The following is a 23,470-nucleotide window of genomic DNA, read 5'->3' as shown; positions in this document are numbered from 1 at the left end:
TTTCCATCACTATTTTAAAACTAATAGAATTATGGTCGCTGGCCCCAAAGTGCTCCCCCACTGACACCTCAGTCACCTGCCTTATTTCCCAAGAGTAGGTCACGTTTTGCACCTTCTCTAGTAGGAGCATCCACATACTGAATCAGAAAATTTTCTTGTACACATTTAACAAATTCCTCTCCATCTAAACCCTTAACACTATGGCAGTCCCAGTCTATGTTTAGAAAGTTAAAATCCCCTACCATAACCACCCTATTATTCTTACAGATAACTGAGATCTCCTCACAAATTTGTTTCTCAATTTCCCTCTGACTATTAGGAGCCTGTAATACAATCCCAATAAGGTGATCTTCCCTTTCTTATTTCTCAGTTCCACCCAAATAACTTCCCTGGATGTATTTCCGGGAATATCCTCCCTCAATACAGTTGTAATGCTATCCCTTATCAAAAACGCCACTCCCCCTCCTCTCTTGCCTCCCTTTCTGACCTTCCTGTAGCATTTGCATCCTGGAACATTAAGCTGCAAGTCCTGTCCATCCCTGAGCCACATGTTTGTAATTGCTATGACATCTCAGTCCACGTTCCCAACCATGCCCTGAGTTCATCTGCCTTCCCTGTTAGGCCTCTTGCGTTGAAATAAATAAGGTTCAATTTATCAGTCCTACCTTGTTCTCTGCTTTGCCCTTGCCTTCTCTGACAGTTTGACCTGCTTCTGTTCTCAACTGTACCAGTCTCAGATTGGTCTCTTTCCTCACTATTTCCCTGGGTCCCACCCTCCCCCCACCAACCTTACCAGTTTAAATCCTCCTGAGCAGCTTGAGCAAATCTCCCTGCCAGTATATTAGTCCCCTTCCAATTCAGCTGCAATACGTCCTTCTTGTAGAGGTCATGTCTACCCCGAAGAGATTCCAATGATCCAAAACTGTGAATCCTTCTCCCATATACCAGCTCCTTAGCTATGCATTAATTCTGCTCTACCCTATTCCTATCCTCACTAGCTTGAAGCACTGGGAGTAATCCAGATATTACTACTCTCAAGGACCTCCTTTTTAAATTCCTGCCTAACTCTCTCTATTGTCCCTTCAGAATCTCATCCTCTTCCCTTCCTATGCCTTTGGTTCCCATGTGTACAATGACTTTCTGCTGACCCCTCTCCCCCTTGAGAACATTCTGCACCCTCTCTGAAACATCTTTGATCCTGGCACCAGGGAGGTAACACACCATTCTGATTTTTTGCTCTGGCCACTGAAATTCAATCTGCCTGAGACTACGGATCCCCGAACACAATCGATCTCTTGGAACCTAACATACTCCTCATTACATTAGAGCCAGTTTCGATACCCAAAACTTGGCTATTCATGCTACACTCCCCTGAGAATCCATTACACCCTACATTTTCCAAAACAGCATAATTGTTTGAATTGGGGATAGCCATAGAAGACTCTTGTACTACCTGCCTACCTCACTTCGCTCTCCTGGAGTTAATTCATCTATGTGACTGTATCTGCAACTTTTCTCCTTTCCTATAACTGCCGTCCATCACATCCCCTTTCTCTTGTAAATTCCTCATTGCCTCCAACTGTCCCTCCAACTGATCCATTTGATCTGACAGGATTCACAACCAATGGCATTTATTGCAGATATAATCCTCAGTAACACGTAAACTCGCCCTAAACTCCCACATCAACAAGAAGTGCATATCACTCTACTTAGGACCATTTCTGTTTCTTCCAATCTGCAGACCCAGAAAATAACACTCTTATTCCTCTACAAAACACTGCTCCTGGCTAACTTAACACTTATGGCTTATATAAGAGACATATCTCAATAAAACATATAATGAAGAAAGAACCCACTCTACTCACTACTGCAGACTTACAGCAAGGCCACACCTAAACTATTCACTTATCTGTTTCTCCTCTGTGACCTCTCCCTAGCAGGTTCCTCCAAGATCAGTTGTGAATTTCAGTGTTTGTTAATTTCCCTAGACGCACTCCGATGTTCAGTGATACATGAATTCAACAGCAAAGGCAGTGATTGCGCAGGTTCACTGCTGTGTCAGCTAGCAGTGTGGGTCTCTCTCTCTCACTGTCTCTCTCTCTCTCTCTCTCCTGCACTGACCGGACCATGTACTGCCTTTGTCTGTTCTTCTCCCTTTTAAAAGTGGTGTTGTTTTGATATTTTTTTTCTCCAAAGTTCCAAAACATTGCAACAGCATATAAAACAGTAATTGCTGCTCCTGGAATTCGAGGAAATCACCTCCAATACCTAAAACACCTCAAAAAAAAAGGAACAGCTTGTTTCAGCTAGAAATTTTCCAGCCCTCCATCTTTGACTACCCAGAATCTGTCTACAATTCTGTCTTCAATGCAACTGCAACAGTGTGCACATCAAATTTAGCTTTAGTGTTTCCAACTGCAGCAATGAAGTACTTTTCTACTTCCTGTATAAAACTACCTGAATGAGATTGATAGTTTAATGCTAATTTGTGCTGTGCTGGTGGCTGAAAGTACTGAGAGGGAGCCAGATTGGATCTGCCCAGTTTTTACTGAATCACCAACAATAGTGGATATTTTTCACCTGTAATCTTGGCTTAGATTTGATAGCAAAGTCCCTGCTTTAATGTTACTTTTTAATTGGTTTTATTTGAAGAAGTTACAAGCATTGGAAAGTTACTGTGACTGGTTGGGTTAGCTTTTTTCTTTACCTTAGTAGAAGGTTTATCCATTGGGAGAATCTTGCATTATCATTGTCTTGCCTAACTTCAGGACATCTTGTGTTCCTTTACAGTCTGTTGTTGTGTAAGCAGAGCAGCAGCCGATTTGAACACTACAAAATCCGAAACGCAGCAATGAGATACATGAACAGATTATTTTTCCTGATAAATTCTGGTTTAGACTCACAAAGAACTCCTTTGTGGATCTGAAGAACTGACTGCTATCATTCTGACTGTGAATTCGAAATTGATTCAACCTAAATTCTGAAGCTGAACCAGTCTGAAAATTTGTATTAGGCATGGGAATTAAAATACATCTGTTTATTTTGAAAAATAGCAATGGATAAACAACTTGTGGGCATCACGGTGGCTCAGTGGTTAGCACTATTGCCTCACAGCACCAGGGACCCGGGTTCAATTCCAGCCTCAGGCGACTGTTGAGTTTGCACATTCTCCCCATGTCTGTGTGGGTTTCCTCTGGGTGCTCCAGTTTCTTCCCACAATCCAAAAAGATGTGCAGGTTAGGTGAATTGGCCATGCTAAATTGCCCATAGTGTAGATTATTAGTCGGGATAAGTATAGGGGGTACCGGGATGGGTGGGTGTGGACTTGTTGGGCCAAAGGGCCTGTTTCCACACTAGGGATTCTAATTCTAATTCTAGAAGTTTATACGTTGAATTTCTGTTGATGGCACTGCATGTTATAAACTAATTGTTATGTCTCTCCTTTTACCACTGATGTATTCTATATCAGGCACGTGAACACTGTCTCCACATGCTAGAGGAGGCACTGACCAAGAATAAACAGCATGGAATTACAAAGCCAGAGTGGTGAGTAAAGATTGTGGCAGTCAAGTACACACGCATGTTATTCAACACAGCCTCAATAATTATATTTCTATCAATAGCTTCTTTAATGCAGCAAAATATCCCAAGGCACATCACAGACGTATAGCCAGACAACCATTGATTCTCCATGAAAGAAGGAAACATTCAAACCTGTGACCTAAAGCTTGATTAAAGAGGTCGAATTTAAGGAGACATTAAAAGGAAATGAGACAATTGGAGAAACTTGTTGAGAGATGTCTAGAGCTTTTGGCCTAGGCAGCTGAAGGCATGGCTATCTTTGGTAGAGTGAATGAAGTCTAGTACCATTTCAATAAGTTGAATCACAAATGGCTTGCCCACAAGCTTTAAAATAGACAAGGAGAAGCCCCTCCATAATCTGATTTGTCCACATTCTATGCCAAAAAAAATCCATGATGCAGTAAATATGTGAAAAATGTCTTAATCTTCAATTTATTGACTCCTTATGACAACCTGACCATAATACAATTAAAGAGGAGAAAGTGAGGACTGCAGATGCTGGAGAGTCAGAATCAAAAAGTGTGGTGCTCAAAAAGCACAGCAGGTCAGGTAGGATCCGAGGAGCAGGAGAGTCGATGTTTCGGGGAGGGGGTTGGTGGTGAGGGTTGGGCTGGGGGGAAGGTGATAGGTGGATGCAGGTGGAAGGTAATTGTGATAGGTCGGTGGGGAGGGTGGAGCAGAGAGTTCGGAAGGAAGATGGACAGGTAGGACAGGCCAAGAGGGCAGTGCCGAGTTGGATGGTTGGATCTGGGATGAGATGGGGGAGGGGAGATTTGGAAACTGGTGAAATCAGTGTTGGTGCCATGTCGTTATAGAGTCCCGAGGCTGAAATGAGGCATTCTTCCTCTAGTTGGGAAGCTTCATAATCTTTTTCTGTTTAGTGTGTTGTTTTCATACGTTGTTATCATAGTCAAGTGACAAATGTCCTCTGGTTCAGCTAATATAGAGTTATCAGTCTCGAACTTCAGCTTCTCATGTGTATCCCTCTATTGGATTTCTTATTATGCCTTTAGGAATGGCTGACAACTTGGCTGGAGTTTCAGATTATCAGAATTTGACTGATTTTATTGTACCAAAGGTACCAGAGGCGGCATGGCGGCTCAGGGGTAGCACTGCTGCCTCATAGTGCCAGGGACTTGGGTTCGATTCCCGCCTCGGGTGACTGTCTGTGTGGGTTTCCTCTGGATGCTCTGATTTCCTCCCACAATCTAAAGATGTGCAGGTCAGGTTAATTGGCCATGCTAAATTGTCCACAGTGTTAGGTGCATTAGCCAGGGATAAATCGAGGATAGGGGAATGGGTCTGGGTGGGTTACTGTTCAGAGGGTAGGTGTGGACTTGTTGGGCCGAACGGCCTGTTTCCATGCTGTAGGGAATCTAATCTAATCTGATCTAAAAGTGCTTGTTCTTTGTTAAATGCAGTTATACTTTCATAATTTTGTCCTGCATTCCATTCACCAAGACGTTTCTATGAGATCTTTGTATGTAAGTTGTGGCAATGTGCTTTCTTTTTCTTGCAATGAAGATTTATGCAACTGATTCTGTTACATGCCCTGATGCCTCTCTCCTCTCTAACAGGGCAGACCCTCACTCATGTGCTGTAGAAATGGAATATGAAGCTTTCAAAATGAGCAAGATGGCTAACTTGTACAAAGCACTAATGCTAAAAAAGGTGGGTAAATCAAGTGATGCATTGTTGGGAATCTATTAGATTTAATAAAAATAGCTTGTTAAATATATTTAAGCATTGTGGATATTAAACAACTGCTGTTAAAAAAGGGAAATATTCATGTGGAAGGTTACAACTGAGGCCCTTAGAAACTTCTTACTGAAAACATTATAGTGAGAGCAGCTTGTTAAGAGTTACGCTCAGAAACTGCAATGAAAATAAATTGTGTGATTCTGATTTTTAATTGTGACCTCTTTAAGGAATGTAGGGACAACAGAATGTTAAAATGAGAACAATTGTGCACCATTGTTCTGGAGCAGTCTGAGCATGCACTGTATCATCATGTACCATGAGGCATGCTTTATAAGCACTGGTTTTAAAGTGAAGATTGATAGCCTCAGTTTTTACGTTGTGCTAGAGTCAATTGGGGCAAGATTTCATAGGGAATGACAATGTTAGTTTTATATTTTCTTCAAAGGAACAGAATTAATAACAATGCACATACCATTTGTTACTCTGTGTTATAATAATAAAGTTTATTAAGTTGGGACTGTGTTTTTAGATTTATTGTACATGCTGCCTGCTGTGAAGTCTCCCTGACAGTTAGCCTAGGTGCTATGGTTTTTTGATGAACACTCAGGTGACTATACTGAGGAAAACACATTTATGCTTGAGACAAGGGCAGCAGTCTCTGAGTTTACAATCCGTTGTCTGAGTTTCCCAAAATCCTGTAAAGTTATTAAACACTAAACATACTTTCTGTTTCTATGTGCCTTCTACTTTAACCAAAACAAGAACATGTGAACTGTTTATTTATTTTTTTTAATATGTATGGGATCAAGAGTATTTAATTAATGTTTTTACTTGGATGCAAGGTTAATGTGTTTCATTTGCTGTGGTGAAGAGAACAGAGATCAAATTAAAAGCTTGGAGTTATGTTGTCAAAAAGCATAGAAACAGGCCATACTGAGCACTATGTCTATGCAGACCAACAAACACCAAACTACACTAATGCCATACGCCACTTTTTACTTCCTTGTTTTCTCAACAGTATCCTTTATTATCCAGGGTACTCCAGCTTTGGATACTTGGCATTTATTTCTTATGGGTATGGGCCTGGCTTGCATCCTAATCATGTTTCTTTTGAAAGCATCCCATTCCTGACAAATCTCTTCACACTCCTTAACGTTGACTCTAATCTCTAAACTTATTCTATAGCATTTGTATAACAAACAATATACTTTAAATCTTCATTCACGGGATGTGAGCTAGCTATCTTCTTGAATTGTTGCAGTTCCTTCAGATCAATTAACATCATAGAGACAGAAGTTCTTTGTGCTTAGGAAACTGAACAGGCTGCTTGACTTTTTGGGCTATTACAGCTGAACTTGGGAGGGACATGGTTTCTGATAGAAGAGAAGCATCCGCAGTGGTCTAAGTTTTGTCTTGGCAAAGTTGGGCCATTCAGAATAGTTATGGGCTTTACTATTGGTGGTAGAATTGAGAGACCTTCTGAAAACTAATGCAAGTGCTCAGCTCTGGTTAATCAAAATCATTGAAGCAGGAGTACTGGAAGGGTTTGGAAGTTGAAAAAAACAGTGGATTGTTTGCTCTAGAATTGTAATTACATAGAGATTGCAGTGTGTGATAAACCTGGCTAGAGATTGCAGTGTGTTCTTGTGTGTAGCTAAAAATTAAGATGCATTGAAAAAGGAAGCAGTGTTTAGTTTGTCATTTATTACAGTAAATTTTTTGTTGAATCTGTTTGTATTTTTTGAAGAGGCGATTAAGGACAGAGGATAGAAGTGCAATATGGATGTTGTCTTTATAGATTTACATTTGTTAATGGTTCACACAAGGTTAAGATTAAATATGAGAGCACATAAAATTGGAGGTGACCTTGTTAAATGGGTTGATGGTAAACCCGTAGATGTGGAATGAAAACAGTGCTGAAAAACGCAGCAAGTCTGGCAGCATCAATGGAAAGAGAAACAGAGTTAAAGTTTCAACGCTGAGATGATTCTTCAGAACACTTTCAGAATTACAGCATCAATATTCTGCTTTTATGAGAGTAGAGTCGAGAATGTAGTGCTGGAAAAGCACAGCAAGTCAGGCAGAATCCGAGGAGCAGGAGAATCGACGAGAAACAGATGCTGCCTGACCTGCTGTACTTTTCCAGCACTGCAATGTCGACTCTGATCTCCAGCGTCTGCAGTCCTCACTTTCTCCTACTTTATCAGAGTAGATAATTACAAATTCACAGATGACACTAGGTTCGAAACTAAAGCAAGTGTATAGGTGGAAGTAGTTTGTTACAAAAAAACATAAACTAAGTGAGTGGGCAAAATGTTGGCAGATAAAGTTCAGTCTGTAATGCCATCCGATGAAACAGATCTGAATATTTTCCTGACGAGTGTGAGCCTGTGGAGAAATGGAGAGATTTGGGGTGTCATGTGACAAATGTGACATATGCTCATGCATATGTACAGAATGTAATCAAATATTTAATGGAACATTGCCTTTTATCTCGAGATTCAAAACCAAAGTACAGAGGAACCTTGGTATCTGGCATTTGATTATCCGAATTTTGGATTATCCGAATAAGATCATAAGGTCCCGATGCTTGGCTAAACTGTGTTATCTTGCATTCGATTATCCGAACAAAATAGTCCCCCCACACTGTGCCATTCAGATAATGAGGTTCCTCTGAATGTAATATATCAGTTGTCCAGAGTCTTTATTTGACATAGCTTGATGTACTGCTTTCTATTCTGTGCACTGCACCTCGAGAGATATATTAGATTTGAAAAATGTACAGCAGAGATTTCGTCAGACTTGTACTCTGGCGTAAAGGATTAACTTTATAGATGGGTTCAAATATGATGCTTAGAGGTTGCAAAAATGACAGAGATTCAATAAAGTAGATAATGATCTTCTCATGTTACCATTGCTAAGTTTTGCCTATTATTTTCAATTGGTTTCCTCTCATTCTCAAAAGTTCCTTCAACTGATCTGTTTCTCAATATGTATTCTCTCAAGATCTCCCTCATTCTTTTGGTTACCTCTGTCGGATTTTTCTTAATCTTCTCTTTGTGTAACTGAAATTCTTCATCCCTGGAGCTATTATCATGAATTATTTCTGTATCCTCTTTGATGTCTTCACATCTTTCTGCCCAGACCTGTACTTCAATTAAGACCAAGCCAATGTTTGTATAATTTTATCATAAGTTGGTTATTTTTATACTCCTGACCTTATACTTTATTAATTACATTCTTAACCTGCCCTGGCAGCATCAATGATTTCAGCTTATAGAACCAAAGGACACTCTGATTTTGCATCCACTTTCAAACTCGACCTTTTGGTTTATATTGCCTTTCTTTGTTCTTCCTACCAAATTAAATCGCTTCACACTCCGCTATTAAATTTCATCTGGCTTTTATCCATCTATTCCATATCTAGGTCGTCTTGAAGTTTAACACACTGTCAGTCCACAATACTTCCATGTTTTGTGTCACAACTGGAATTCAAGACTCTGGTTACCAGATACTTGTTAAGTAAGGGTATGGAATAAAATAGGATAAATGGAGTTGAGATGCAGACCAGCCATGATGACAGAGCAGGCTCAGGGGGTTGAAGTAAAGCAGAAGGTGCTGGAGAAACTCAACAGGCCTGGCTGTATCTATGGAGATAGAAACAGAGTTAATGTTTCGAGTTCAGCATGACTCTTCCACGTTTTTACTTATTTGTTGCTTCTTTCATATTAGGTTGGAGAAATAAATAAGTCAATGCAAAATAATCCTTTGCATTCAAAACTGACAGAAATGGACACTACAATAGCAACAACAGATTGTGAAAAAGATGGTGAAACATTTATTTCCGCATCACAGCTCTATTCTGTGAGTATATCTTTTGTCTTTCAGTGGAGGACTATAAATCCCCTTTCCTCTTCACTAGTATGATTTAAAATCTCTCAGTAGAATTCCTGCCCCCCTGAAATCTCAGTATGTTAAACATAACACAGTCTATGGATCAAACTCATTCTTTGGGAGGACTTCAAAACTCTTGGAAATTTTCCTTAGTCTTCCCTTTTCCTATGATTTGTGCTCATAGACCCTGGGTCTCTCTGCTTTTGCATCCACTTTAGAACTGGGCTTTATAACCCCAACTTGGCATTATGCTGATTCATGTCATCTGAATGTCATCCTGACAGTGTCCTGTAAAGAAGCTTTTGACCTTTCCACTTGTTGGGATTGTGTTGCTAGCTACAAGTATTGCATTTGTAAGGACACGTAACTGATTGATTGTAACCATCTGACTTCTGTACTGAAGGATGATCTTCAATCTGGATGACTTCAACCACATGTACAAATACTTCTAGCCATTGATTCTTGAATGTTGTTGACCTCCAGCCTCTGACCTTTGTATTATGTATTTGACCTGTTGAATCGTGCATGTCACTGACCTCCAGCCGTGTGCTACTTTATTTAGAGCATTGCTGACTTCAAGCCACTATCCTCTATATTAGTGTGTCTCTCATCTCCAGCCACTGTTCTGTACGTTACTGGTCCTCTAATCATATGTGTGTTTGACCTGGAGCCACTGCATTGTCACTGTCCATACCATAAATACAGACAGGTGCTTATCTATTTTTATGCTTTGCAGTTCAAACGAAAGCGTGTTGGAGTTGGAGGTCAGAGTTCATCCAGCCCATTCCGAACCGCAGGAGAGATGCTGAAGAACTCAGTGCAAGTGAGCAGTGCGCAGAAGAATAGCACTAGCTCAGAGACCCCAATACACCAATCAGATGGAACCAGAAAGAAAGAAGATACAAGATCTCTAGAAGTCACAAAACCCTGTGTACACTATAATGAGAGGACAGATCAGTGCTCCCCTCTCCAGTCCAGTCCCAGCAAGAGGAAACCCACTAAAAAGCAATTGCTGGCAGAGAGTGCCAAGAAAGATTCTCAGAATATTACCAAATTCTTTCAGCAGAGCAAATCTAAAGGGGCAGCAAGGGCTTCAGTCAAAATCCTTGGTGGGGACTGCAGCACCATTGTTAATGATGCACTGGAAGAAGAGGACAACAAGAAAGCATACTCTTCCACTTTGGCGTTGTCTGGGGAGCTGGGAGCTCTTCCAGATCTTGATAAAGTGACGAAGACTGTAAATGTGGACAAGGTCCAAAAATGTGTGACGACCCATGACATGGAAGAGAAGACAAGGTAACATTAAAAGCTGAATAGTTTACAGTGTCTCGTTATCCATATTTTTTCCCTGCCTATTGACTGACTTAATGCTCATCAAAATGAGATATGTTAGTACTAACGAAGGAAATGCTCCAGTTTAGGCATCCAGTGTGAACATCAAACTTCCCCTACTTTGGCCTAAAAATGGGCCTGAGCTTCAATTGCTACAGCTTTTGCAAATGGCGTTGCATTAGTTCCCACATTAGCCATCCATCTATGGCCATTTGGAAAGAGTTTCATGTTAGAACACTCTATATTCCATATGTTGGACTGAGACCACTTTGATGTGTCCCATGAAATTACTTGCAAGCAGCAGACAATTTTGTGACATGTCACTGGCAAGGCCTTGGTTGGAGTGCGGCTAACAGTTCATAGCACTGTAGGCAAGTCTTGAAGATATCAGAGATGAGGAAATGCAGTTATCGGGACAAGCTGTTCTTCATGCAGAGAAGGTTAAGGGAGACTTAACAGAGACATTCAAATAATGAAAAGTTGTGATTGCCAAATATGGCAAGCTGTTTTCCCCAGTACGTAGCGACCTGAAGTCAGAGGTTTAAAATTACTGGGAAGAGAAGCAGAGAAATGAGAAGCAATGTCCTTATATTGCAGAAACATTTAGATAGTTTAGGAGAGTGGTCCAGGAATTGGCTGAGGAAATTCAATGTGAGCAAGTGCGAGGTCTTGCACTTTGGAAAAAAAAATACAGGCATGGACTATTTTTTAAACGGTGAGAAAATTCATAAAGCCAAAGCACAAAGGGATCTGGGAGTGCTCGTCCAGGATTCTCTGAAGGTTGACTCGCAGGTTGAGTCAGTGATAAAAAAAGCAAATGTAATGTTATCATTTATCTCAAGAGAGTTGGAGTATAAAAGCAGCTATGTGCTTCTGAGACTTTATAAAGCTCTAGTTAGGCCCCATTTGGAATACTGTGTCCAAATTTGGATCTCACACCTCAGGAAAGACATACTGGCACTGGAGCATGCCCAGCGGAAATTCACACAGATGATCCCTGGAATGGTAGGCCTAACTTGTGATGATCGGCTGAAGGTCCTGAGATTGTATTCATTAGAGTTTAGAAGGTTGAGGGGAGATCTAATAGAAACTTACAAGATCATGCATGGCTTAGAAAGGGTGGACGCTGGGAAGTTGTTTCCATTAGGCGGGGAGACTAGGACCAGTGCGCATAGCCTTAAAATTAGAGGGGGTCAATATAGAATGGAAATGAGGAGACACTTATTCAGCCAGAGAGTGGTGGGCCTGTGGAATTCATTGCCACGGAGCGCAGTGGAGGCCAGGATGTTGGGTGTCTTCAAGGCAGAGACTAATAAATTCTTGATCTCGCAAGGAATTAAGGGCTACGGAGAGAGTGCGGGTAATTGAAACACCAATCAGCCATGATTAAATGGCGGAGTGCACTTGATGGGCCAAATGGCCTTGCTTCGACACCTATGACTTATGGTCTTATTGGGGATTGTAAACATGTACAATGTACTAAATGTTGGTGGAATCAGATTTCAAAGCAACTTTCAAACGGCAATTGGAGATGCACTTCTGGTCTAATAGGCAGGAGGTTACAGGAAGTGAGGTGTATTGGGCAGTTCTTTCAAAGAGCTGGCACAGACGTGATTGGCTGAGCATTGTTATGTTGGACGTTTCCACACATCATTGATCGACCTAACAAGTCTGTGCTGGAATTCAACCTGTTCTTTATTTAAAGAAGCATAGAGTCATAGAGTATAGAAAAAGGTTCTTTAGCCCACCATGTCTATACAGAACAACAAACACTAAATTACACTAAAGTCTGCTTTCTCATCAATAGAACATGGAACATCACAGCACATTAAGGTCCTTTGGCCCTTGATGTTGCACTGCCCTGTGAAAACAATCCAAAGTCCATCTAACCTATGCTATTGCATTCTCATCCATATGCCTATCCAATGACCATTTAAATGCCTGTAAAGTTGGTGAATCCAGAACTGTTGCGAACAGTGCATTCTACATCCTTATTACCCTCTGACATCTGTCCTATACTATCATCCCTCAATTTGAAGCTATGCTCCCTCGTGCTAGCCATCTCTATCCTAGGAAAAAGGCTCTTACTGTCCACCCGAGTTAATCCTCTGATGATCCTGTATGTCTCAATTAAATCACCTCTCAACCACCTTCTCTCTAATGAAAACAGCCTCAAGTCCCTCAACATTTCCCCGTAAGACTTTCCCTCCATACCAGGCAACATCCTAGTAAATCATCTTTGAACCCTTTCCAAAACTTCCACATCCTTCCTATAATGCAGTGACCAGAACTGCATGCAATACTCTAAGTGCAGCTGCAGCGTGACCTCATGGTTCCAAAACTCGATCCTCTACTAATAAAAGCTAATACACTGTATGCCTTCTTAACAGCCCTATCAACCTGGGTGGCAACTTTGAGGGATCTATGTACATGGCACAGAGACCTTTCTGCTCATCTACACTACCAAGAATCTTACCATTCGTCCAGTACTCTGCATTCCTATTACTCCTTCCAAAGTGAATCACCTCACACTTTTCTGCATTAAGCTCCATCTGCCACCTCTCGCCCAGCTCTGCAACTAACCTATGTTTCACTATGCACAACTGTACAGACCTTTGTGTCATCTGCAAATTTACTAACCCATCCTTCTACGCCCTCATCCAGGTCGTTTATAAAATTGACAAACAGCAGTGGACCCAAAACAGATCCTTGTGGTACACCACTAATAACTGAACTCCAGGATGAACATTTCCCATCAACCATTAGCCCTGTCTTCTTTCAGCTAGCCAATTTCTGATCCAGAATAATATACTTATTCTTCCAGAATAGGCAAAAGTGAGGACCGCAAATGCTGGAGATCAGAGTCTAGATTGGAGTGGTGCTGGAAAAGCACAGCAGGTCAGGCAGCATACGAGGAGCAGGAAAATCGACGTTTCGGGCATAAGCCCTTCATCCTGATGCTGCCTGACTTGCTGTGCTTTTCCAGCATCACTCTAATCTAGACTTATTCTTCCAAAATACTCTAGGCTTGAATACCCTGTATTTATTCCCAATGGGTTTGGACCTAGCTTGCAACCTAATCATCTCTCTTTTGAAAGTCTCTCATTCTTGTCCTTCCTATTCAGGCTCCTTAATGTTGCCTCGAAGCTATACTTTTGTGAACTGTTACAGTCCATGTGGCGTAGGTGCACTCAGTGCTATTAGAGAGCTGCAGGACTTTGACCCAGTGTAAATGAAGGAACAGCAGGCATGTAATTACAGGTCAGGATAGCATATGGCTTTGAGCAGAATCTCGAGTGGAGGGTTTTCTGACATATAAATCCATACGCAGTAGGAATAGGAGCTTGCCATTTGATCTCTTCAGCCTGCTCCAACTCTCTAAGTCGGATCATCTTTGCTGTGCTGCTCTTTTCTTATGATCTTTAGATTCTAGATCAGAAGGGAAATTATCTGTCTCCGCTTAAAATATGCACAATGATCTGCTGTCCTTGTCTTTCTAGGTGGTAGAGGCTGTGAGTTTGGAAAATGTTGTTGAAGAAGTCTTGGTGAGTTACTGCAGTGCATCCTGTAGATGGTACACACTGCTGCAACTGTGTGTTGATGGTTCAGAGAGTGAATGATGAAGGTGTTTGATGGAATGCCCAGTTAAATGGGCTGCTTTGTCCTGGATGGTGTCAAGCTTCTTAAGTGTTAGATCTGCATTCACCCAAGCAAGTGGACAGTATTCCATAACATTCCTGACTAGTGCCTTAGACATTCCTGAGATGGTGAACAGATCTTGAGGAGACAGGAGCTGAGTTACTCACTTCAGAATTCTGAGCCTCTTGCAATGTGAGAGAATCCAGACATTGTCCCTTGACATTCAATGGTATAACTATTGCTGAATCCCTGTCACAATGTTTCTGTGGTTATTCCAGTTCAGTTTCTGGTAAATGGTAAGACAATATGCTAATAGTGGGGGATTTAGCAATGGTTATACCAGTGAATGTCAAGGATTCTCTCACTTTGCAGATGAACATTGTCTGGCACTTGCACACAGTATAAACATCCCTTTGGCCCAACTGCTTGTACTCATTGGTATATTTTCCACATTTGAAGTCACTAGGTGATTTAGATCATAAGAAAAAAGAACAGAAGTAGGCCATTCAGCCTGTCGACCCTGTTTCACTGTTCCTTTAGAGTATGGGATGACCTGCCCCATAGCCCTTGACTCCCTTGTCAATTAAAATCAATCTAATTCAGCCTTGAACATATTCAGTGATCCACCCTCTACTACTCTCTGGGATGGAGGATTCAAACTTTCTGGGGAAAAAAATAATCTTATTCATTTTGCCTGTCTTTGAAATCGTTCTAGATTTCCTTATGTGGGGGAAACAGTTGCTCAGCATTGGTCTGTCAAACCCCCTCGGAGTATGTGTTTGATTTGATAAGATTACATGTTATTTATCTAAATTCCTGTGAGTATAGGCCAAGATTGCTCCAAATTTCTGAAAATAATAACCTTAATCACAGGAATTGAGGAAACCTCTTTCTCCAACTGCCTGCAATGTAAGCTTTAAATAAAGAGAGCAAAATTACACATTATTTTAGATGCTTCTAATGCTCTGTACAATTATAGCAAGATTTTATGCTGTACTCCGTTTATAATGAAGTCTAACATTCCAGTTCTCATTAAATGTGAACTGCTACCATTTTTTATTTCTTGTAGTGGATGTTATATTACACAGGAACAAACTTATTTGGCAAGCCATTCAGAAATAATGAAACAAAAAGTCGTGGTGACATGCTACATGCTTGCAACACAACCCAGCAAGAGTAATATGTATGTAAGCTCATTATCAATGTCCTTGGTGTTACTGTTGACTAGAAACTGACTTGTCACATAAATACAATGGCTACGAGAGCAGATAAGAGGCTTGGAAAACTACAGTGAGTTCCTTGTCTCCTGACTCCTGAAAGCTTCTCTGCCATCTACAAGGCATAAATCACGAATATGATGGAAAATTTCCCAGTTTCCTGAATGAGTGCAGCTCCAATAGCACTTAAGAAAGAAGTTGACACCATCCAGGACAAAGCATCCCGCTTGATTAGCACCACATCCACAAGCATCCCCTTCCTCCACCACCGATACTTAGTGTGTACTATCTACAATATACACTGCAGAAATTCACCAAAGATCCTTAGCACCTTCCAAACCCACGATCACTTCCATCTCGAAGGTCAAGGGCAGCAGGAACACCACAACTTGCAAGTTTTCCTTCAAGCCACTCACCATCTGACTTGGAAATGTATCACTGACAATGGGTAACAATCCTGGAATTCCATTCCTATGGTCATTGTAGGTCTACCTACAGCACATGGGCAGTAGCAATTAAGGACAGCAGCTCACCACCACCTTCTCGAGAGAAACTAAGGATGGGCAATAAAACTGCTGCCCAGCCAGCAATGCTGACGAGTGAATAAAGAATAGCATTCAAATATAGATTAGATTGCTTACAGTGTGGAAACAGGCCCTTCGGCCCAACAAGTCCACATCGACCCGCCGAAGCACAACCCACCCAGACCCATTCCCCTACATTTACCCCTGCACCTAACACTACAGGCAATTTAGCATGGCGAATTCACCTGACCTGCACATCTTTGGACTGTGGGAGGAAACCGGAGCACCCGGAGGAAACCCACGCAGACACGGGGAGAATGTGCAAACTCCACACAGTCAGTCGCCTGAGGCGGGAATTGAACCCGGGTCTTTGGCGCTGTGAGGCAACAGTGCTAACCACTGTGCCACCGTGCTGCCACAATGTAGGTCCTTCTGCCACACATGCTTCATCTGCTCATATCCGTACCATCAGAATTGTGCTTGAGAATGCATTTTAAGTAAATGTTCATCCAAAATAAAAAAACAAAATCTTTTTTCATTATGCACAGTTTATTTTTTTCTTATTTTGTAAGGTTAATTCTACTCTCCCTCCGCATCTCCCATCACCACTCACCCTCGATATTAAGTTTGCTATACCAAAGGTATTAATTTCGGTAAGCTAATTACCTATTTCACATCTGGTACTGTGTTAAAATCTGTCACAGGGCTTTCATGTCACTGAATGAAGATTGAATGGGAGTCATGGCTCATCTATCATTGTTCCCACTACAGACATTCACAGGGAGCAACTGCTCCTTCGAGCAGATCCCATTACATTTTGCATGTCAGTGTTGATTTTCACTACCCAATAATAGTTATTTCAAGGAGTGAACTGAATATTCATATATTCTGTAAATGCTCTCATAGGCTAGTCTCAAGAAAATATCTGTTTAGACAAGGGCCAATTTGTTAAATGTTTTTCAGCAATTGAACATGAATGGACTTGATCAGTACGATTTCATTTTGCATAATCTTACAAAAATATGTTATGCTTCCCTGAATCAGCAGGTGATATTGCTTGACTTTAAAAATAATAATTACCAAATAAGCTCCAACTTCCATCTGAATTTGGCCAAAGCTTGCTTTTTCAGCTTTCTGTTTAAACCTGTCTGTCTATGTTTTTACCAACCGGAATGGTCAGTCAGACTATACTAAAATTCTGCAACTGATTTTCCCAGCACTCCCAGAATGAGGTGTTTATTGATTATCATGGCAGATTAAGGTATTATCACTTTGGCTTTGTGGTATCAACATCAATTCTGAGCTCAAACATTTTAGCCACTTATCTTCTAGAGGTGTTATTTTTCCTGATCTCGAATGAATGTGCTCACTTTAAACAAAACAGCATTTGAAGTTCATCTTTTGAGGAAGAATTGTCAAGAAACCTGAACTGTGATAACCACGCTAACTGAAATGATCTAACTCTCCACAGGCTGGAGATGAAGCTGAGGATTTTCTGTTTTATGTGTGCTTAAAAAGAAAATTCATTCATGAGATGTTGCTGGAAAGGCCAACATTTGTTGCCAATCTTAATTGTCCTGTGAAGGTGTGAGCGAACTTCTTGAACCACTTCAGATGGTTTTGCATAGGTTATGCAGTGTTTTCATTTAAAATTTCAGGACTTTGATTCAGCAGCAGTGAAGGAAGAACAATGTATTTCCAAGTCAGAATGCTGTTTAGCTTAGAGAGGAACTTGTATATGGTGTCCTCATTGGGAAGGTGGTAGATGTCATAGGTTAGGAAGCTGTCAACAGAGGCTTGGTCAGTTTCTGCAGTGCAACTTGTTTACTCTTGCCATTGTGCACAAGTGGTGGCAAGAGTGAAAGTTGAAGGTGGTGGGTGGTGTTGACAAATGTGCTAGATGGTGTTGAGCTTCTTGAGTATTGTTGGAGCTCATCCTGACAGTGGAGAGTATTCCATCACATTTCTGATTGTTTTCTTGTGATGGAGGATAGGCATTAAGCATATCAGGAGGTCAGTCATTAAATCTGCCAGAATTATATCTGGACTGTAGCGTATAAATTATGAGAACAAATTGTCATAACATCAAATGACAAAGTTATTCAAAAAGATTGATTTGTACTATTTACTAAGTCAGGAAACAAAAATCCTTTGTCTTAAAGTTATAGCTAGGCCATTAAGGAGTGAAATTGGAAATCCATTTTTCCATTCAAAGAGTAGCAGAAATCTGGAACATCCATGGCCAATTGACAGAAAGTGTTGTTCTCGATTGAAGTGACCAGTCAATCAACTTTTGTTGGTTGAAGGTACCAGGAATGCAGTTGTAGAATGATGTAGCAGAAGGAGACTGTGAACTCATCAAATCATACTGGATCTTTGGTACAGCCTGCAGCCTCCTGCCCTTTCCCATATCCCTGTGGTCTTTTTATCCTCTTCAAGGATTTATCCTACTCTCTTTTTGAAAATTACTATTGAGTCTGCTTTGATCATCACCCTTTCAGGTAAACTCCCCACACACAAAAAAAAGATAGAAGCATACATTTGTTTTGGCTAAGTTGAGTTGCACCATGTCTTATGGAGGGATTTCTGATGCATGTCTGTGCTTGTTCACTGTATCATACCAAACTCTCCTCAAATCACTTACCTTACCCCACTACATCTGTCACATCGAATTCTGGTTCCATCTTACATAGGTGGGAACATAGGAGCAGGAGGAGGCCATTTGGCTGTTTGAGCCTGCTACTCCATTCATCACAATCATGTCTGATTGTCCAATTTAATAGATTAGATTAGATTAGATTACATTACAGTGTGGAAACAGGCCCTTCGGCCCAACAAGTCCACACCGACCCGCCGAAGCGCAACCCACCCATACCCCTACATTTACCCCTTACCTAACACCAGGGGCAATTTAGCATGGCCAATTCACCTGACCTGCACATCTTTGGACTGTGGGAGGAAACCGGAGCACCCAGAGGAAACCCACGCAGATACGGGGAGAATGTGCAAACTCCACACAGTCAGTCATCTGAGGCGGGAATTGAACCCGGGTCTCTGGCACTGTGAGGCAGCATTGCTAACCACTGTGCCACCGTGCCGCCCAATCCTGCTTTATTTCCCGTAACTCTTGATCCCATTTGCCCAAATGCAATATCAAGCCACTTCTTGAATACATTCAATGTTTTGGCATCAACTATTTCTTGTGATAATGAGTTCCACAGGCTCACCACTCTTTGGGTGAAGAAATGTCTCCTCATCTCCATCCTCAATGTCCACCCTGAATTCTCAGACTGTGAACCCTGATTCTGGACGCACCACCATTGGGAACATGCTCCCTGCATCTATCCTGTCTAGTCCTGTTAGAATTTTATAAACCTCTGAGATCTCCCCTCACTCATCTGAACTCCATCAAAACCACCCTAACCTAATCAATCTTTCCTCATACATCAGTCCCACCATCCCTGGAATCGGCCTGGTAAATCTTCTCTGCACTCCCTCAAGAGCAAGAGCATCTTTCCTCAGAAAGGAGACCAAAACTGCATACAATATTCAGGCGTGGCCTCATCAAGGTCCTGTATAACTGCAACAACACATCCCTGTTTTTGTACTCAAAACCTCTCTCAATGAAGGCCAACATACCATTTGCCTTCTTTACTGCCTGCTGCATCTGCATGCTTACCTTCAGTGACTGGTGCACAAGGAAACCCAGGTCCCATTACACACTCCCCTCTCCCAATTTACAGCCACTCGGGTAGTAATCTGCCTTCTTGTTTTTGCTTCTAAAGCAAATAACCTCATATTTATCCAAATTATATGGCATTTGCCACTGATTTGCCCATTCACCCAACCTAGAGAAAATGAAGACTGCAGAAGCTGAAGGTCACAGTCAAGTGTGTGGTGTTGGAAAAGCACTTCAGGTCAGGCAGCATCCAAGGAGCAAGAGAACTGATGTTTCGGGCATAAGCTTTTCACCATTTACCCAACCTGTCCAGATCATGCTGAAGGATCTCCACATCCTCGTCACAGTTCACCCTTTCACCCAACTTGGTATCATCTGCAAACTTTGAGATGTTACATTTTGTTCCCTCATCCAAATCATTAATATATATTGTGAATAGCTTGGGTTCTAGCACCGGTCCTTGTGGCACCCCACTAGTTACTGCCTGCCAATTTGAAAAGGATGTATTAATTCCTACTCTTTGTTTCCTCTCTGCCAACCAGTTTTCTATCCATCTCAATACACTATGTAAATCTCATGCGCTTTAATCTTGCACAATAAAAACAGACCCTAAGAGGGCAGAAAGAGTAATGATGGATAGTGGGTAGTCCTACATTCAACTTCTCATTCTTATGTGGAGAATATTCTGTCTCAGACTACCTTGAGTGGCTGACTTATCACCGGGACCCCCTGAACTAAGCCAATCCGATTTGACTTGCTGACAACCACGAGAAGCTTCCTTTTGGTCTCCACTAAGCAGGAAAGCAAGAAAGCAGTAATATCAGCCTCAAACGTAGGCAGCATTGTGGCTCAGTGGTTAGCACTACTGGCACACAGCGCCAGGGACCCAGGTCCAATTCCAGCCTCAAGCGAGTTTGCACATTCTCCCCGTGTCTGCGTGGGTTTCCTCCAGGTGTTCTGGTTTCCCCCCAGAGTCCAAAGATGTGCAGGTCAGGGTGGGTTGGCCAGGCGAAACTGTCCGTAGTGTTTAGGGAAGTGTTGGCTAAGTGCATCATTCAGGGAAAATGCAGAGTAATAGGGTAGGGGAATGGGTCTGGGTGGGATACTCTTCAAGAGGTCAGTGTGGACTTATTGGGCCAAATAACCTGTTCCCACACTAGGGAATCTATGTCTGGCTAAGGAGGCAAACTGCAAAAGTACAACACAAAGCGGGGATGCTGTGAACATCTAGGTAGGCTGCTGAGTGATTGTGCATTATGACACAAATGAAGAGCCTGGTGATGCAACCTGGTTCAGTCAATGAGCTGGGTATGTCTCTGAGCATACACTGTCCTTTCTGCAGCATTTTAATGATAGGTGCAACATTGACGGGCTGAAGCTCCTGTAAGTGGATTGGAGATGTGCTATGAAGGTTCTTAGCGGCTGGCAGTTATTGGACACCAAATGTTCATGGATGTCGGATGCATGTGGCCAGTGCCAATAGAGCCTGCTCAGTGTCCAACATGGTAGTCTTTTGCAGCAAGCAGAATTCATAAGATACTTGCTCTGATTTCCATGTCAAGTTTTCTCAATGTGTAGCTTATTTGGCAAGCTTGGTAAGATTATTGAGGTGAGTTGGGCTGTGCCCAAGACATTTGACAAGCAATCATCCCCTGGAATTATCAACTCGCTGCTGCCTAGCAAGAAGGTCATCTTGCTGCTTCTGAAAAGCATAACATTTGGAGTAGGAAGATCCCGATGCCAAGATTGGCCTGCTGGACTTCTTGTCCAATTCTATCACAAATCTGGCCATAGTCCACATCTTTCAGACCTGTGTTTCATTGTCGTGCTTCAGGTTCTTCTGCTATTTGTTTTAAGTGTCCTGGTAACCGAGCCTTATGCCTTTGGAAACCCTTCCACCTTATTTGCTTTACAAAAACCTTGTGATCAGTTTGAATATCTCCATCAAATCTCCTGTTGTAATGAAGTAAAGGTCAATATTACACTAACTGATTTGAGATGCCAACAGCCTACTACTATTTTTGTTCCAGAGAAGTGTGCAACATTTGTTGATCAAACAAATAGGGAAGGTCTGTGTTTGTATGTTGGAGTTCATGACCCAGCATATTCTTTTTGATGTGTATTGTTATGACAGAGTTAGAAACATAGAGAAAGCTCCTGATGGGAAAATACTGGATCATGCAAGAAGCCGAGGATTTGAAATTGCTCCCTCTGCTCCTGAGAAACGACCAGCAACAGATGAAGTAAGTCACTTGGTTATTTGTTACACTCGTACTGACTTATGCTCTACGTGTCTTCAGTTTATCACCTATACTTTTTCAGGGACGAGGGTCACAGGACTTGAAACGACAACGAAATAGCATCAATTCCTCTATCTTGTGCCCTCCTGATGTTAAGGGCAGTCAAAATAAGAAAAAGGTGACGTTTGACTCCTTGTTTCAGTTATGTAAAGATGAGAGAACCACAATGTCTCCAGTTCCAGTGAAAGGAGGACAACTGAAACAGACAGCAGACATCGTCGTCAAATGCCTGACTCCTTATTACAAGGAGGGAAGGTTTGCTTCTAAGGTAAAGTTGAATTATTAGCATAATCAGAATGGAACACCCCTGGCCCTTTAATCATGACTTGGGACTGTCAGATCTTTGTGCCATTGCTTGAGATTGATAAGCTATTGATGTGTTCACTTTTAGCCAGTTATACATTCGATTGGAAATTTAAAGTCCTTGCTTCAGATAATGAATACTGCCTCGTGTTCATGTTCTTGCAGGATTTGTTCAAAGCCTTTGCTCGACACCTTTCTCATTTACTGGTTGTTGAAAAGAATACTATGAAAAGAAATGGTAAGAGCAGACTCTGCCTTCATTTGTGATCTGTTGTGTTCTGGAAAGATGGGTACACTATTAGTCTAAGAGATGAGTGTAATTTATAGAGTGCATGTGGAATGCTTATAAGCTTCTTTGTAGGTAAAACACTGTACAGTATAATCAATGCAGTATAGGAGTATGACGGTATTTGAGTTAACCGTGATAGTTCAACATGAGGGCATAACTGATATTGGGACATTCCCCAAATAATGATCAACATATTGGATGTGCAGATTGGGAATTACAAGCAAAATATGAGACAGGTGAATGCTGTTTTGGAGGCACTGCAACTGTTTTCTGGAACAGGTGAACAAGGATGGACAAAATTACTTCGACCTTATGACTTATAGATGCAACTGACTCCAACATAAATATTTTAAAACAATTTCATTAATGATTTATTTTTCTCCCTTCCTTTCTAAAGACCCTAACTGTTGCTTGTGCATTTCTGTATGATACTGAAGATTTCTGGTGCATTTCCCAGATATGAGCAGGTTATTTGACTCTTAATAAAAAGATACTGGCTCTTAAATTAAGCATACTGCTTTGTCATGGTCAGATCATTAGGCACGTGGAAGTTTGTTTTTCTGTCGTATATACAAGTATGTATTCATCCTATCTCTTTCACAGAACTGTTAGAGATCCTGGGAAAGACTAAGAAAATTCCTATTGCAATTTAGGAAGTAATTCTGGGAAAGTACTTTAAACACTGTCCCATATTGTCACAAAAATAATGTAGAGAATTGCAAATCGCAAAATGGTTTTGTTTATCAGTGGCATTAATATTTTTCATTGCGTCACTGCTCTCTTGTCATTCCATGTGATCATCTGTGGTTAGTTTTAATGTTTTAACAAAGTGACAGCACACTTTAGTACAGAGACATATAGAGAGACATAGAGGTGTACAGCATGGAAACAGACCCTTCAGTACAACTTGTCCATGCTGATCAGATAGCCCAACCCAATCTAGTCCCACCTGCCAGCTCCCGGCCATATCCCTCCAAATCCTTCTTATTCATATACCCATCCAGATGCCT

The 23,470-nt window shown here is 41.4% G+C and overlaps 1 protein-coding gene across 7 annotated transcripts in view; it reads left to right on the top strand.

Moving 5' to 3' along the window:
• Positions 1-23,470, top strand: part of recql5 (RecQ helicase-like 5) — a 147,991-nt gene that overhangs the window by 113,090 nt on the left and 11,431 nt on the right. For 5 of the 7 annotated variants that reach the window (XM_043714283.2, XM_088000380.1, XM_043714282.2 and 2 more), the window contains exons 12-18: positions 3,470-3,546; positions 5,160-5,253; positions 9,016-9,147; positions 9,914-10,473; positions 21,703-21,811; positions 21,891-22,136; positions 22,337-22,409. In XM_043714283.2, the coding sequence (XP_043570218.2) occupies positions 3,470-3,546; positions 5,160-5,253; positions 9,016-9,147; positions 9,914-10,473; positions 21,703-21,811; positions 21,891-22,136; positions 22,337-22,409 (1,291 nt within the window). Of the gene's footprint in view, positions 1-3,469; positions 3,547-5,159; positions 5,254-9,015; positions 9,148-9,913; positions 10,474-21,702; positions 21,812-21,890; positions 22,137-22,336; positions 22,410-23,470 lie in introns of those variants that run through there. The other 2 variants (XM_088000381.1, XM_088000383.1) reach the window with 2 other exon arrangements.

This window comes from Chiloscyllium plagiosum, unplaced genomic scaffold (assembly GCF_037043375.1).
Source record: "Chiloscyllium plagiosum isolate Xiang-an unplaced genomic scaffold, Cpla_swu_hap1 HiC_scaffold_25, whole genome shotgun sequence".
NCBI classification, from domain to species: Eukaryota; Metazoa; Chordata; class Chondrichthyes; order Orectolobiformes; family Hemiscylliidae; genus Chiloscyllium; species Chiloscyllium plagiosum.
The sequence above is the reverse complement of the archived record's forward strand: the minus strand, read 5'-3'. Positions and strand labels throughout refer to the sequence as shown.